This window comes from Anabrus simplex, chromosome 10, assembly GCF_040414725.1.
Source record: "Anabrus simplex isolate iqAnaSimp1 chromosome 10, ASM4041472v1, whole genome shotgun sequence".
In the NCBI taxonomy this organism is placed as follows: domain Eukaryota; kingdom Metazoa; phylum Arthropoda; class Insecta; order Orthoptera; family Tettigoniidae; genus Anabrus; species Anabrus simplex.
This window is the reverse complement of record NC_090274.1, coordinates 11,199,720-11,215,779: the sequence shown is the minus strand read 5'-3', so window position 1 is coordinate 11,215,779 and position 16,060 is coordinate 11,199,720. Positions and strand designations below refer to the sequence as shown.

The 16,060-nt window shown below is 40.5% G+C and overlaps 1 protein-coding gene across 3 annotated transcripts in view; it reads left to right on the top strand.

The window, feature by feature from the left end:
• LOC136882360 (protein scarlet) overlaps window positions 1-16,060 on the top strand; it is a 125,942-nt gene that overhangs the window by 8,479 nt on the left and 101,403 nt on the right. For 2 of the 3 annotated variants that reach the window (XM_067154969.2, XM_067154968.2), the window contains exons 3-5: window positions 6,868-6,916; window positions 10,867-10,916; window positions 13,286-13,419. In XM_067154969.2, the coding sequence (XP_067011070.2) occupies window positions 6,868-6,916; window positions 10,867-10,916; window positions 13,286-13,419 (233 nt within the window). The remainder of the gene's footprint in view (window positions 1-6,867; window positions 6,917-10,866; window positions 10,917-13,285; window positions 13,420-16,060) is intronic. The other variant, XM_067154971.2, reaches the window with a different exon arrangement.

Sequence of the window (16,060 nt, the reverse complement as noted above, 5' to 3'; positions counted from 1 at the left end):
CGAAGGAAGTGCTCTGAGTAACTGGAAATAATATTATGGTTCAGTTTTTGGAAGCTTGATATGTCGGATTTGTTTCTAAGGAAACGTACAAGCTTATTATTGCCATAAAAACGTATTAATGTATGAGGAAATAGCAGCTTGTAATACATGCGATACATAGTACTATACGCGAACTTTTTCTTGAGCCCTGAGCTCTCTAGTGCTGAATTGGTAGACCTCGGTTATCTTCGACGTCCACATTGGCAACCTTTGAAACACAAACTATGAATCGCTTATTCATCGCTGTGCGACATCTAGCGTACACTTTACGAACTAGTACTGTTGTTGTTTACACAACAAAGCCAAACTATATAATTCATGCTAGTAACAAGATTCGCATCGAGAAATGTTATATAATGTTAAATAATGTCTGTGTGACACAGTTGTTGACGTAAGATACCGGTAATAAATGTTTAGAAAATTCATATCGATCGATCATATTATCGATTCAATTCAGATTTCATTTCCATCCAGTTGGCAGTATAACCGGTACCGGCAATGCTCCCTCCTTACTCCTCACCCCGTAAAAGTCGGGCTCAAGAAAAGGTTCGGTATAGTAAGCACTGTTTATTGAGCGTGATGCACCATCTACAGGATTGAGGTAGTAACACCACTACAGTATTTGATACCCTTAAAGGAACATGTGTCCAGAATAGAATGCGAGAACAGGAGTTTCACAGCCCAATTCAACAATCCTGTGGTAGGAAATAATATAATGTACGAGAGAAACTCAGTCATTTTTCTTACGACCTTATCCCTTAGAGTAACAGATCTGGTAGGAAATAATGGGATTGGCAGAAGCCTTCATTCTGCTCTGTAGTTACAACACATTCGGTGCACAGTCAACACTAAGACACGACAGAAACATATTTTTGTTGAACAGGTCGCTTACTGTGCAGTCTGCATTCCATTATTATAAGAAGGGTAAGAATTGTTTTCGCTATTCCCCGTTTACCCAGCACGCGTCCGTAAGGATTCCGGAGGCGATCAAGTGTGCTGACTTTCTGGATGGTTGCCACGGGTGATGGCGGGGAGGGGCCATCACTACGGGGAAGCCTGTTGCGATCGCAGCTGGTACTCCCCTACTGTACTTGTTCATATCGTCGGGGCGACAGTCAAACTCGACACGAGGTCACTGCTCCTCAGAACAGGAATTTTCTCTGTTTGGGGATTCAGTCCCGAGTGTCGGGAACGACTGAAACTTCGGGGATATTAACAAATACGCGGGATGAGGTACGCGTCCGAAAGGATTCCGGGGGCGACAAAGCGCATCGACTTACTGGATGGTCGCCACGGGTGATGGCGGGGAGGGGCCATCACCTCTACGAAAGCTTCCTGCGTTAGTTCAAGGAAGCAAGACACCCTCATCGTATTTTGGTGCTGTCCTTGGGGTGACAGCCGAACTCCAGACGAGGTCAAGGACTGTTGATCTGTTTTCAGGACCAGTCTGCGACCGAGTCGCGGGGACGACTGAAGCCTCGGAGGCATCAGAAAATAAGTGTTGGGTACGGTGCGCGTCCGAAAGGAGACAAAGCCCCCTCCCCGTTCCTTTAGCTGCGAGACTGCTGGTGTCTTCCAGCTTCCTCCTAACTTCCAAATTAGAGTTCAAAAACATTCTCGGAGCAAAACAAAAAGAAAGCCCTGTGAATCTCTAGATCATCTCCATGGGTAAGGGCGTGGACCATCTTCACAATGAAGGGAGATAATTAGAGTACCTTTCTATGATAGCCTCCAGGTAGATCTGCTGAAGAGTGTTGTGTAAAATGTTTCTTCAATGTTTTTCTCTGGACCTAGGAGAAGTTCTACCCACTATCTGGCAAGAGAGAAGAAACGTGCGGTGAATCGACAAAATGACGCATGTCCAGTTGCTGTGAAGAGCTTCAATTGTAAATTTTGGTAGCGATGGATGGTCATAAAATCTATGTATGGATAATTTTGTATCTCCCTACGATATTTGCTAAATAAAATTCAACGTTACAGTTCTTAACTGCAGTATTCTTTAACATTCAAATATAGAAGGCTAAATACATTTGCACTATCTGTACTACCCATAGCTGAAGGGTTATAGAAAAACTCATACAAGCATAGGGTTAGCAGAAGATTTAAGATAATACTCATCTCCCATAATCTCGGAAATCATAGATTCGGGGGAGGGTATTGATTATTTTAATCTTAATTCTATACATGCAGTATATAGCATAACTGAAAAACATGCAGAAAAAACACAAAGAATAACGTGTCCGGAATATATCATGCATCGAAATTTAACATTTGTAAGTGATATAGAAAGTGAACAGATTCATCTATACAAACCGACATTTTAGAATCAGCTGCAACTAACTCCTCATGCAATATTAATACAATTAATTATACTGGATGCTGGAATGGAATGGAATGGCGTATGGCTTTTAGTGCCGGGAGTGTCCGAGGACAAGTTCGGCTCGCCAGATGCAGGTCTTTTGATTTGACTCCCGTAGGCGACCTGCGCGTCATGATGAGGATGAAATGATGATGAAGACGACACATACACCCAGCCCCCGTGTCAGCGAAATTAACCAATTAAGGTTAAAATTCCCGACCCTGCCGGGAATCGAACCCGGGACCCCTGTGGCCAAAGGACAACGCGCTAACCATTTAGCCATGGAGCCGGACACTGGATGCTGATGTAGGACTACGGAGGCCTATGCCATTTTCCAGTTCACTGGCTACCTGTAGATCTATTAAATCTATTCAACGTTCAGCTAATACTAGATCACGAGGATAATCCAGCCCATCTTATGGTATGTCATACATATATTTTTTACATCATCATTAAGTTTTGTGTGTTTTAAGCATACTCTTACACATTTTCCTTTTCTTATTTTACAGTTGATATCAAGAGGGCTCTATTTTAACTATTTTAAAACTAAATGTGACAACACATTAATCTAAAATCAAATGTTTTAAAATATTTCAACACTGATGATGGACCTTAGAGTCCGAAAACCGGTTCTGAAATAAAATTTAGTGTGCTGATACGACTGTATATGATTAATTATAATAATAAGTACCACCATCAGCACTGTTATTAAAATGGCTTTGATATTTTATAATGATTATAAGTTGTCCAAACATGAAGCAGTAAGAACTGGTCATCTTCTGTAATTCCGACTCGTTGGCTGAACGGTCAGCGTACTGGCCTTCGGTTCAGAGGGTCCCGGGTTCGATTCCAGGCCGGGTCGGGGATTTTAACCTTAATTGGTTAATTCCAATGGCACGGGGGCTGGGTGTATGTGTTGTCTTCATCATCATTTCATCCTCATCATGGCGCGCAGGTCGCCTACGGGAGTCAAATAGAAAGACCTGCACCTGGCGAGCCGAACCCGTTCTGGGATATCCCGGCACTAAAAGCCATACGACATTTCATCTTCTGTAATAGTTTTATTTCATATCCCTGTGTATTTTCTATGAGAAGAATGTAATTATTCTAGTGTGTAATTTATTTATATTGATAAACTTAACTTCAAATATACCGTACCAAGACATAAAGGCTACCCTAATGGGCGACGTATGGACCGAACACACTCAATATCGCAGAAGAAGAAGAAGAAGAAGAGTTCGACACATGGCGCTGGTGGCCACAGTTTTTGCGGCAGAAATGCATACTTCTCTATGGAAACGTTATTGACTTTGATTGCCGAGTCATCGTAATTTAGAGGCATGGGGAATGTACATAGGTTAATACTGTTAAAATTATTACTCCTAAAGGTTACTTTCGTTGACATTTGCCAAAATAATGTCGTGAAATGAAACTGCAGAGTGATGGAGTAGACCAGCTGACGTTCTGATATTGACATCGATTGCCGATTTATCTTAATTTAGAGGAATAAAGAAGTATGTTACATAGACTAATACTGTTAAAATGATTACGGTAATCCTAAAGGCTACTCTCATTGATATGTGCCAAAATAACGTCGTGAAATAAAACTGCGGAGAAATGGAGTAGTCCAACTGAAGTTTCTTAACCGGTAAGAATAATAGTAAACACTTTTTTTTTGCTAGTGGCTTTACGTCGCACCGACACAGATAGGTCTTATGGCGACGATCGGATAGGAAAGGCCTAGGAGTTGGAAGGAAGCGGCCGTGGCCTTAATTAAGGTACAACCCCAGCATTTGCCTGCTGTGAAAATGGAGAAAACACGAAAAACCATCTTCAGGGCTACCGACAGTCGGTTTGGAACGCACTATCTCCCGAATGCAAGCTCACAGTCGCGCCCCTAACCGCACGGCCAACTCACCCGGTGTAATTACTTTTATTACCCATAGCATTTAGATACATAGCAGGACTTACGACAATAATTTTGTTTTCTAATGTTAATCTTGAGATTAATAGCTATTGTTCAATTACAGTTTTAAAATTTTTTAAGTGCTGCTGTCAGGAAAGGGGTGTGGTCAAAACACAAAAGTCTTATTTATTTTTCTACTTTAATATTCAATGTATGGACAACATAACTATTTTGACTCAAATATGTTTACATTTTAATTTCAATATATATAGATTCAGTTTACATTTCATTCATACGTTGCACTACAATTGTAAATAAAAATTCAGTGAGAGAAAAGTATTTTGAGTAAATACTTGGAAAACTGTTCATTCACAGGTAATATTTAGTTTCAAATGTTGGCCTTACTGTCATAACAGTAATGGTTCCTACTTGTAATTTTTTAAATGTTAAAGTTCAGATTATCTTGGATAAAAAATGTGTTCTGTTGCTGTCATGGGGCAAATATGACTCCGCCTAAAGGATTATTCGATGAAAGAAAATTTAGGGGTAATAAATACCCGAAAATGGAAACGGAAAACTAAGATGAAAGTGCTGATTCAAAGGTGGTTGTAGGGAGCTATAATACAAACTTAGGTGTTTCAGTAATCCTTGTAATGTAATTTCTGCTTCAGGCATATCTTTACTTTATGCTAGTTGTTTTACAGTGACAATGACATTTGAAAAATTGCCTGTTCCTTCGTTAGGCTGTTGAACAGTTTGCACCTGAATTTTGAAAATGATAAACAGCTTCAACTCTTTTGCGTTTCTTGGGTGGTGGTTCTACTTATTTTTCCTCTAGGACTCCTGGTACTAGTCACCTTATAACTAAGATAGTTAGGGAACACTGATGGTACAGAACCTTTCTTTAGTACTCTTTTGCCTACAAATGGATAATCATGTTCTTTGAAATGAAGGCTACAGACATCAGAAGAAGCAGAATTAGTGTTAGGGACAACGTTATTGCAAAAAAATTGCTTTGAGCCACTCCTTAGTTTTGTCTTGGTCTACAGGGAATTCGTGAAATGATAGTGTCCCTTTGGTCCTTTTCTTGTTCGAAGTACAAAAAGGCACACCGCAATACAGGTTTGAATATTTCCAAACACGGTTAAAGAAAAAAACGAATCTCTACACTACACAGTTAAGAAAAAAAAAGAATTAGCACATAAATTAGAATTCTTGTTTAGGACAAAGTTATGGCGAGAAATCACTTTGAGCCAATCATTACATTTGTTCTTGTTTGCAAAAAATTTCTGTTTGAAGTACCAACAAGCAATATCACATATGCCAAGATTTGTAAACACATTTAAAAAAATCAAATCACCACACTATAGTTGGGCCCACAAGAGTTGGAGTCTGACATTTGAGCGGCGAAAGCAGTAACTACGAAGTATGCTGTGTTGTCGTAGTTACCTCCATCTGTGGCATATCACCCTTTCATACAGGCTAAATATTTAATCAGATATGTAGGCCTAATGCAATTCAATAAACTTGGACCCGTTCCTAAGCTCGTGCTAATAATTCCGGCATTTAAGGCATAACACGTCATTACCGATAAATATGAGATTTTGTAATCACTAAACTGACAATAACTTCAACAAATGCACAAGTTAAATAGAGAATAGAATTGTACAACTAGCCACTGATTAACTTACAAAAAAATTAAACCAACAACGAAAATAATATTCAGGAAACAAACACGTAAATAATTACATAAACCAGAAACAAGTAACACAGCTAACACAGTAGCATTCTGATTATCACAAAAGCAACCGAGAGCAAGTCAACCCACGTGGCGATAGCAACCTTAAGGAACGTAGCATCTCTGTTATCATTGCCATAGCAACAGACCATTTTTGAGCAGCGTTAGTGAACTTTTTCTTGGCGGTGGGGCTAAACATTAGACTCCAACTCTCATGGGCACAAATATACGCAATCAAAATATAAACTAATTAACACGTAACTGTCAACTCTCAATAACAAGCAAACAAATACCTCGTTACAAACACATTACCAACACTTATGACAGCAAAACAGTTTAAATAATGCTGGAAATGTGGTAATTTGCGGTATACTGCTTCCTGTGAGTGACTAAGGTGGCCAGTGCTCCAGCGGCATTTTGGTGAAACTTTCCAATTACAGCTTTATGCTGGGCTTCACAAGTGATTGTCAAGGTCGGCATAAGGATCGCAGTGAGGGATGCAGTTGGCCGTGAAAAAACAGAAGTAGTTTGCATATTATTCAACAGATGGCAGTGAAATGGTGATAAGTATGATGTTTGAGATTACCAGCACCAGTGTGTTTATAACTCACGGAAGGAATGACAAAATTTTAAAAAGAAAAGAAACCAAACAGAAGGTACACACAAAAAATCAGAAGACATACTGTAATTACTGGAGTTACGCAGAGGGCATACAACATATAAATTATGATGAGGAAAGGCATTTGTTAGTTTTTCGTTGGTTTGGTTATTATATTCCTGACCTGTGTGAACTAAAATCTAATGATGTTTAAAATTTATTTCCAGTTCATGGCAGAGCAGAAAGCGGGTCGTTGGTGGCCGTCATGGGAGCCAGGTGAGGTTCACAGCAAGCAAGCAACTGGGGCGAAGCGCCACTTCTCCTGTTCCCATTTTTTGTTTCACATCATTTTTAAAGATTTCATTTCACTGTCCAAATATCTGTATTGGATGTATTTTAGAACTTTTTTTTTTCTTTTTAATTTTCTTGGAGTCAGTAAGGCTTAATGTTATTATTGGTGGCGATTGGGAATTAGAACTGGTGGTGGTGGTGGGGACAAGGGGGCACAAAAAATGTATAGACAACAAAACGTACCTGGGTTTAGGGATATAACTGGGGCGGGGCATCAAAATGGCCGGTTATTGATGCTCTTTGAGTGAATTTCGACAGAGAAGTAAAGGTTGACAGTTTGTCAACTTAACTGCAGCAATAATAGGTTTTTGAGATTTTATTTCAGTACTATCCAAGAGCCTCTGTGGCTCTGGCGGCAGCCCGCCAGCCCCTCACCGCTGGGATCTGTGTTTCAAATCCTGGTCACTTCATGTCACAATTGTGCTTGACAAAGTGGAGGCTGGTGAAGTGTATTGTAAGTATGTCTGGAGTTTGGATAAAGACAGTTTTTCCCCAGATAATTTTGATACCAAAGGTAGTAGCAACACGCTTGATTGCAACGTAAAAAACGTTTTAGTGCTGCTCTTATAGACAGTTTATGGACGGTTTTTAATTGCATATATTGTTCTGATAGATGCTGCTGCTCTCTCTCTTATGTGTATTCTAAAGGAATTTTTGTGGTTTGCATAGTAATCCCAAGGTAATTGAGGGAATTAGTTAATCCTAGATCTTTACATTTTACAAGACAGGAAGAACGCACTAATGCTTTGAAGAGTGATTTCCACAATTCTCGGCAAGGACAGTTCTAAATCCTGCCACCTGGTGGTAGAAAGGCGGAACAGCTGTGCCCGCTTTTTTCGCCTAGAAAATACCTGTATTTCACGGCCTTGTGAGATATAATGTAGGCAACGCCAATAGCCATTGGAATAGCCTGCTGTGTCGTCGAGGCTGCTTCACAAGCTACTTCCCTAGCCTCTGCTACTGTCAATACTCAACACCTGATCAGTGGAGATGGTAGCCTAAGGTTTAGTAAATTAAAGTCCTTAGGAAATTAAAGTCTGGCTTTTTGGCTAAATGGATAGAATGCTTGCCTTTTATCCGATGGCCCCAGTTCAATTCTCAGTATCAACCCCCTCGTACTGTTGATTCTCCTAGGTTGGGGACTTTGTATTTATGATGTCTTCGTCAATCATTTCCTCCTCATTAGGTCACCACCAAGCCTATAGAGATGCGGCATTATTATTATTATTATTATTATTATTATTATTATTATTATTATTATTATTATTATTATTATTATTATTATGAAATAAAAATTTTGAACTTTATAGCAGTCGTACCCATTGTTCCCTTTGTTCACTGGTTAATTAGCTTCCTCGGTAGATCAGTGGTGGTGTCCAGCCGGTGATCACAGGTTTGATTCCAACCAACTATAGAGAACACTAAACCTGAAGGATAGCATTTAATTTTAGCAGATCTACCTATAAAAAGAAAACTATATTACTCCTATAACAGCAGCCCTGCAGTATCTTCCTACAAGGATGTAGAAGTAAATGGTAGTGAAATACCAGCACTCTGTTATCTATGAGGGTGAGGTGATGGAGTATATATGATGAGGAACGCATGGTTGTTTGTTAGCAGCGGCGATCTGACGGAGCGAAGGCTAGCACACCTATACCCCCGGTCTCCGCACCAGACGTACAGCGGTATGCCACCCGAGGTGGGTCGAGGGGAGAGGAACACGGCGCCTGGGGCAACATTTGTTCTTATAGCTTTCAAGTTTTGTAAAGGGAACCATGTGTCAGTTACTTAAATTATAACATGCTTCAGATTTGTATCGTTCTCATTTGGGCTTCACTGATAGCCTTGGTAGCCCTCAGTATACGCCTGCTACCCTTCAACTGAATACTGATGAGTCTCCGCTACTTGCTGTGGCTCAGTACAAACGGTTTGTGCACATTTCCGCTAAGTATTTTTTAATAATTAAAGAAATGAAAAGAAAGAATCAGAGGATAAGTCAATGAGGTTTGTATAAATTGCTTTATAAAAATAATTCCTAGTTTCAGGCTGCGAAAGTAGAATAAAAATTTAATTATTTCTCCACAAAGTGCCCTACCCCTAATCGCCACCACTGTTGTATTCTTACAACTTTCTGCTTGTCTTTGGCTGCACACTGAAGCTCTTTGCAAACACGCGCTGGATTGCTGCGTGTTTACAGGTGATTGCCATGACAACCAAAAGAGAGTTTATGTATACATTAGAGCAATTAAAATGAATGATCTCTGTTAAGTTTTCCAATCTGCCAAAACTAATCCAGGATTTATAAATACTAGAAAACACCTACAAAAGAAAAATATCATTAATAAGAGAATGACATGCTCCGCTCTTGAAAGAACATCAGACTCTATCAAATCACAATTTTTTCACTTACTTTTAAAATTAAAATGTTTCTTTTGACAAATATGTTTTATAGCTGGGGATGATCCAAAAATTTTGTAACGTAATGCAAGAAAATGTGTGACGGAAGTGTAACCATAGCAACCATGCAGGTTGTGATGTAAGGTATGGATGGATGGCCAGACAGTGTTACGTAGCAACTGTGCAGGCTGTGATGTAAGGTATGGATGGATGGCCAGACAATGTTACGTAGCAACTGTGCAGGCTGTGATGTAAGGTATGGATGGATGGCCAGACAATGTTACCCTAACAACTGTGCAGGCTGTGATGTAAGGTATGGATGGATGACCAGACAATGTTATGTAGCAACTGTGCAGGCTGTGATGTAAGGTATGGATGGATGGCCAGACAATGTTACGTAGCAACTGTGCAGGCTGTGATGTAAGGTATGGATGGATGGCCAGACAATGTTACCCTAACAACTGTGCAGGCTGTGATGTAAGGTATGGATGGATGACCAGACAATGTTATGTAGCAACTGTGCAGGCTGTGATATAAGGTATGGATGGATGACCAGACAATGTTACGTAGCAGCTGTGCAGGCTGTGATGTAAGGTATGGATGGATGAGCAGACAATGTTACGTAGCAACTGTGCAGGCTGTGATGTAAGGTATGGATGGATGGCCAGACAATGTTACGTAGCAACCGTGCAGGCTGTGATGTAAGGTATGGATGGATGACCAGACAATGTTACGTAGCAACTGTGCAGGCTGTGATGTAAGGTATGGATGGATGGCCAGACAGTGTTACGTAGCAACCGTGCAGGCTGTGATGGAAGGTATGGATGGATGGCCAGACAATGTTACGTAGCAACTGTGCAGGCTGTGATGTAAGGTATGGATGGATGGCCAGACAATGTTACGTAGCAACCGTGCAGGCTGTGATGTAGGGTATGGATGGATGGCCAGACAGTGTTACGTAGCAACCGTGCAGGCTGTGATGTAAGGTATGGATGAATGGCCAGACAGTGTTACCTGGCAACCGTGCAGGCTGTAATGTAAGGTATAGATGGATGGCTAGACAATGTTACCTAACAATCGTGCAAGCTGTGATGTAAGGTATGGATGGATGGCCAGACAATGTTACCTGGTAACCGTGCAAGTTATGTCTTATGGCTGGCGGTCATCTGAAATTAGCAGCTGTTGATGGATTGCTATGATCAAGAGGCATATTTGTAATTATGATTTTTGCAAAGGCAAATGTGTTTTTTTCTTCCCCAGTTAGGTATTTTCTAGTATTTATTATTCTTGCTTTAGTTCTGATACACTGGAAAACTTCAAGGTTATACTGTATATGGATACTGTCTGTCAGCTGGCAAAGAAATTAAACTGTACCCCCTAGTTTCTTTATTTAACTTCAAGCATTGGATATAGCGATGCTCTCATATGGGAGTATTGTCAAATTGAAGCTAAAAACTTCTCCATTCTCTTTGTTCCAGTGGGTGCGGTAAGACCACTCTGCTGGCTGCCATCAGTAAACGTTTGAAAAGTGAGTTGTGGCTCTGAAGCTGAAGTATGTTCTTGTCTCTCTCTTCTCTTGCACCACTGCCCACATTGACTTATTATTCTGTATGTTTCCTATTTTCCTTCAACATCTTCATCATCATCATCATCTTCTTCATTATCATCCTTTCCCCTTATCCAGCTCCTGCCAGATCAGGGCCACTTCATCTCTCTCGCTTTTCCTCAAATTTCATCTCCATCGTCTGTTTTGTTATTCTTTTCTCCTCCATCCTCTTTACATGTCCAAAGCATCTTAGTTTATTCTTATCAGTTCCCTCATTTAGGTTTTCCATTCCAACCTCCTTTTTCACATCTTCGTTTCTCACTCTGTCTTTCCTATCATATTTCTTATGTATTTCATTTTGCTGGATTGAAATCTACTCTCCTCCCTACTTGTCATTGTCCGGACCTCAGCCGCATCAATACACTATCTCTTTACACTTCTGTAATTATTTGTGGTTTGATTACACAAATAAAATAATAAATTTAGGAAATTTTAACACAGCAAAAGAGAACTTAAGGTTCAACAGAAGCGTTGCCACACAAAATGTAAACAGTAGGTTAGGAAACATGACAACTACAGAATGGATGTGGAAAGCAGCACGGAACGCTGAGAGGTAATGGAACGTAGCCTTTTGCGAAGAAAGAAAACATAGAGGATAAAAGCTCTTGGATTACACACATTTATTTTAAGAAAAAGGAAACAAATCAAAACTCATAATAGAAATGAACAAATTAGGAACTCAAAATAGAAAGATCTTTATAAAATGCAAATTAAATAAATGTTAAGCATGCCTGTAGACATGTGCATAACATAAAAGAAACTTAATGTAATCTCCGCAGTGCTATGACCCATGCGTCCTGCGCCGATGATCATCCTACGTTCAAAGTCCGTTAACTTGCGACATGTTGCCATTTTCACGACACCGGTGTTTGTTATAGACTGCTCAGCCACGATGCAGCTAGCCGCAATGCTCAGGGGTCATACACAGCACATTTGCTAATGGTACACCCCTTCCCGTGAATTTTGGCCAATCAGTGTATAAAATTCTTTTTGCCATTTGTTTACATCTCAATTGTGGTGGTGGTGATTATTGTTTTAAGGGGAAGAACAGCCGTCCTCTATTAATACTAATCAGAGAGAGGAGGGAAGAGATCCAACACTTCAAAGTATGAAGTAATCAGCAAAAGAAAGGCCTCACAAATCGAATAGTGTCAGATCGGAAGTAACCAAGGGAGGTCGCATAGCAAAGATGAAAGTGAGGAGCCTGATAGATGTACATGGAAGCAGTGCCAGACTCGGCTAGGGGAACCATGGTTGCCAACACAAGTTGCGAGCCCCTGGCTCCTCTTGCAACAGGCTGGAAATACTCTAGATGAACTCTACCTCCCTATGCACCGGCACATAAAGGTCTTACATCTCTAAGTCTTCCCTCAAAACTTAGCGCGTCACTATACAGGTGTATCTGTGATGATGTTACAAACTTTCAGATGTGATGGAGGATGGCAAATTTGAGATAAGAAATCTATTACGAAAAATGATCGGGTCAAAAGTTAAGGGAAAATCTACTTATTTTAAAGTCCATTTACCTGCATAAGTTTCACAACCTGCTCCATTTACAATAAATGTTCAAAATGGCGCTCCCCTGCATCAGTGCAGGCGTGGCATCAGCGTACCTGTTGGAATATTCCCGGTGTCGTATGAACAGCGTCACAGGCAGCGAGAATTGTTGCCAAGACATCCAGTCCTGACAGGTGTCTCATGCACACGGCTTTTCACATGATCCCACAAGAAGAAATCAAGTGGGGTGAGATCAGGTGAACGAGTGGGCCACGAAGCAGGATCTCCTCTTCCTATCCACTTTTTAGGGAACATCTGATCCCGGTGTTCACGAACCCTCAGTCCCAAGTGAGGTGGAGCTCCATCATGTTGGAACCACATCCGTTGACGAACGGGAAGTGGGATGTGTTCCAGGAACAGGTCTCGGTACATCTCTGAGCACTCTGTGTACACTGCTGCATTTAGGTGGGGAGGAAGAAGAAATGAGCCTGCTACATAATCACTGACTATTCCTGCCCACATGTTGACTGAAAGTTTGTGCTGATGGCTCTTCACAACTGTAGCGTGGGGATTTTCATTGGCATGTTAAAGAACTATTGTGGGACAAAATTCTTACACCCCGGCGTCTGTTAACAATGGACGGATGTTAAAAAACTTGGATTATTAATAACTTCTGACTGAAACGTTTCCGGACTACGGTTTCTTATCTCAAACAGATCCATTTGCCCATCACGGATAAACCCTGTATGTATACTTTTTACTTTTCTTCTCTAATAGATTTCTTTTGTTGACAGCTGAAATTGAAGGACAAGTGCTGCTCAACGGAAAGCCTGTGGATGATAAGCTGATGACGAGGATTTCAGGGTTCATCCCACAGAACGACGTAGCAATCAACACTCTCACTATACGGGAGCATATGAATTTCATGGTAACTACTAGACTTGTCTTTGAAGATATCTCTTAAACCCAAATTAACACACTCATCATTTATGTGTGATTTGTGTAAGATATATCCCCCTTATGTTCTTTAACATGAAATTGTAGTGTATATTTTCTAATATTTGTTTTACTGCCAGTTGTTGATTATCAACAAGACTTAGGAGTGCATTTTGACAGTAAATTGTTGTTTGTCTCGCACATAAACACCTCACATGCTGTGTCACTCCTTGGTTTACTCTACATGTTTTCTGACATCACAGATGTAAATGCCCTCAGAGCATACTCCTTTTTCTGTATTTTTACTGATTGTTGAATACGCCTCTCCAGTCTGGTACATTTCTGCTTCTTCAAATCTCAGCCACCTTGACCGTGTAGAATCTTCCTTCTGTGCTATTGTCAGAGCAGGGTCCCTGCCTGTCACAACGTAAGCACAACCAAGTGCTTAGACAACTAAAACTCAAAACTCTTTCTGCTCGGACGAAAGTAGCTGACCTAAAGCAGCTAATGGTTTATTTAGGTCTCCAGAATTAGTTCCCCTTCCACATCCCATCCTGGAGTGCCAGAATGAAGAGTCTATTCCATATTCCTTACTCCTGGCTTTCTCTCACCCAAAGGTCCTTTTCTGTACATATTCCAGCAATGTTTAATACCTTAACTATCAACAAGAATCTAGATATCTTCCTATTGTATTCTTCCTTCTGTGATGATATTCCCTTCTTGTTCTTTCCTGTTTTTGGTCTTGTATTTAAATATATTTGCCTTTGTTTATGTAAATGTATTATATAGAATTGGACAGACTTTATTGTGTATTTTTTTTGTTACATAGTTTACGCCCCATTGGAACACTTTAATCGGTCATATACATTAAAGTCTAATAGTATTAAATAGAGTCAGCTTTTCAGCTGCTTCTTTTTCCACTCCCAAAACTTCTTCATCCTCTCGGACCTGGCTGCCCTTTGGTGGCCAGTAATGGTGTACTTCCTTTGTTCAAATGTTATGAGTTTGAATCACAAGCATTGATAAACTTAATTCTTCTAAATCATTTATGATCTCTGTGAACTAAGTGTTCTTTGTTTTGTTTTTCCAGAAGTAACTAAATAACTGCTTCACTAGTCAGGTATCTGGCAGACTGAATATATTTGTAAATACACATCTATCTTTTATTTTAAATTAATACCTATTGTACTTAGTTCGGATCTTTGTAATTCGGCGTTATGCTCTTGCTGATCCTGAATGAATGAAAGGCAAGGCAAGGGTTATTCTGCCCGAAGGCAGGTCCGAACCTCCGCAGAGGTGGTCCTGAGCTGGAGTTTACGTGCGGTAGGGTGGCCAGTTCCTTTCCGTTCCTCCATTCCCTTAACCCCCACCAACAGCGCGTGGCAACCCATCCAACTCGTGACCACGCCCAATGTTGCTTAACTTCGGAGATCTCGCGCGATCCGGTGTTTCAACACGGCTGCAGCTGTTAATGAATGAAAAATAAATAAATAAATAAATAAATAAATAAATAAATAGATAGATGGATAAATAAATAAATAAATCGGCAGACCTCATCATCTGTTTTGTGGGAAAAACACCAAGAAGAAAATTTCATATCATGCCATGAATGGGCGATTAGACGGATATTGGCCCCTTCAAAACAACAATCATCATCATCATCTTTGCGGTTACAATTACAGTCCGAATTGGAATGTGAGTGTAATGAAAAATGCAGGAAAAACAACACTGTGATACGTTCATCTCCAGGCTTTTACGGATCTGTTGGATAGGTATTTAGAAAAATATAAGTAGCCTTAAAACCTGCGGTAGTTTAGTAAACATGGTGGATGTTTACACCCAGAAGAGGGGTTCTTATATACATTCTCAAAATGTTCAAAAATTATAACTCATAACCCTCATTCTGTATTTCAAGGGTTCTTTTTCATAAGTTGTAGAGTATATTCACACCAATAAGCCAAGAAAAAGAAAAAAATTGCAGGTAAATTTAGGACCAGGAGTTCATTAACTGATTATCACTGGTGTTCTTAAACTTATATTAGGTACTATACACTGAGTGGCCAAAAGTCATGGGAAGACACTGAATGTGATATTAATAAGGAATTGCTCCTCTGCGAGCTCTCAAAACGGTAGCAATATGGCGAGGCATCAACTCTACAAGGTGTTGGAATCATTCTGGAGGGATCCTCCACTGCTACCCACAATTGGTCTTAGGTAGTTGGTACGGGGTTCACGGAGCATACACCAGAATCGACGGCATTCCATAAATGCTTGATTGGATTAAGTTTGGGTGATCTGGAGGGCCAATCCATGCTCGTAACTTCACTGGAGTGCTCCTCTCACCACCTATGTGCCACCAGTGTGTGGTAAAAATGAAATGGCATATTGCTTTTAGTGCCGGGAGTGTCCGAGGACATGTTCGGCTCACCAGATGCAGGTCTTTTGATTTGGCGCCCGTAGGCGACCTGCATGTCGTGATCAGAATGAAATGATGATGAAGACGACACATACACCCAGCCCTCTTGTCAGCGAAATTAACCAATTATGGTTAAAATTCCTGACCCTGCTGGGAATAAAACCCAGGATCCCTGTGACCAACGGCCAGCACGCTAACCATTTAGCCATGGAACCAG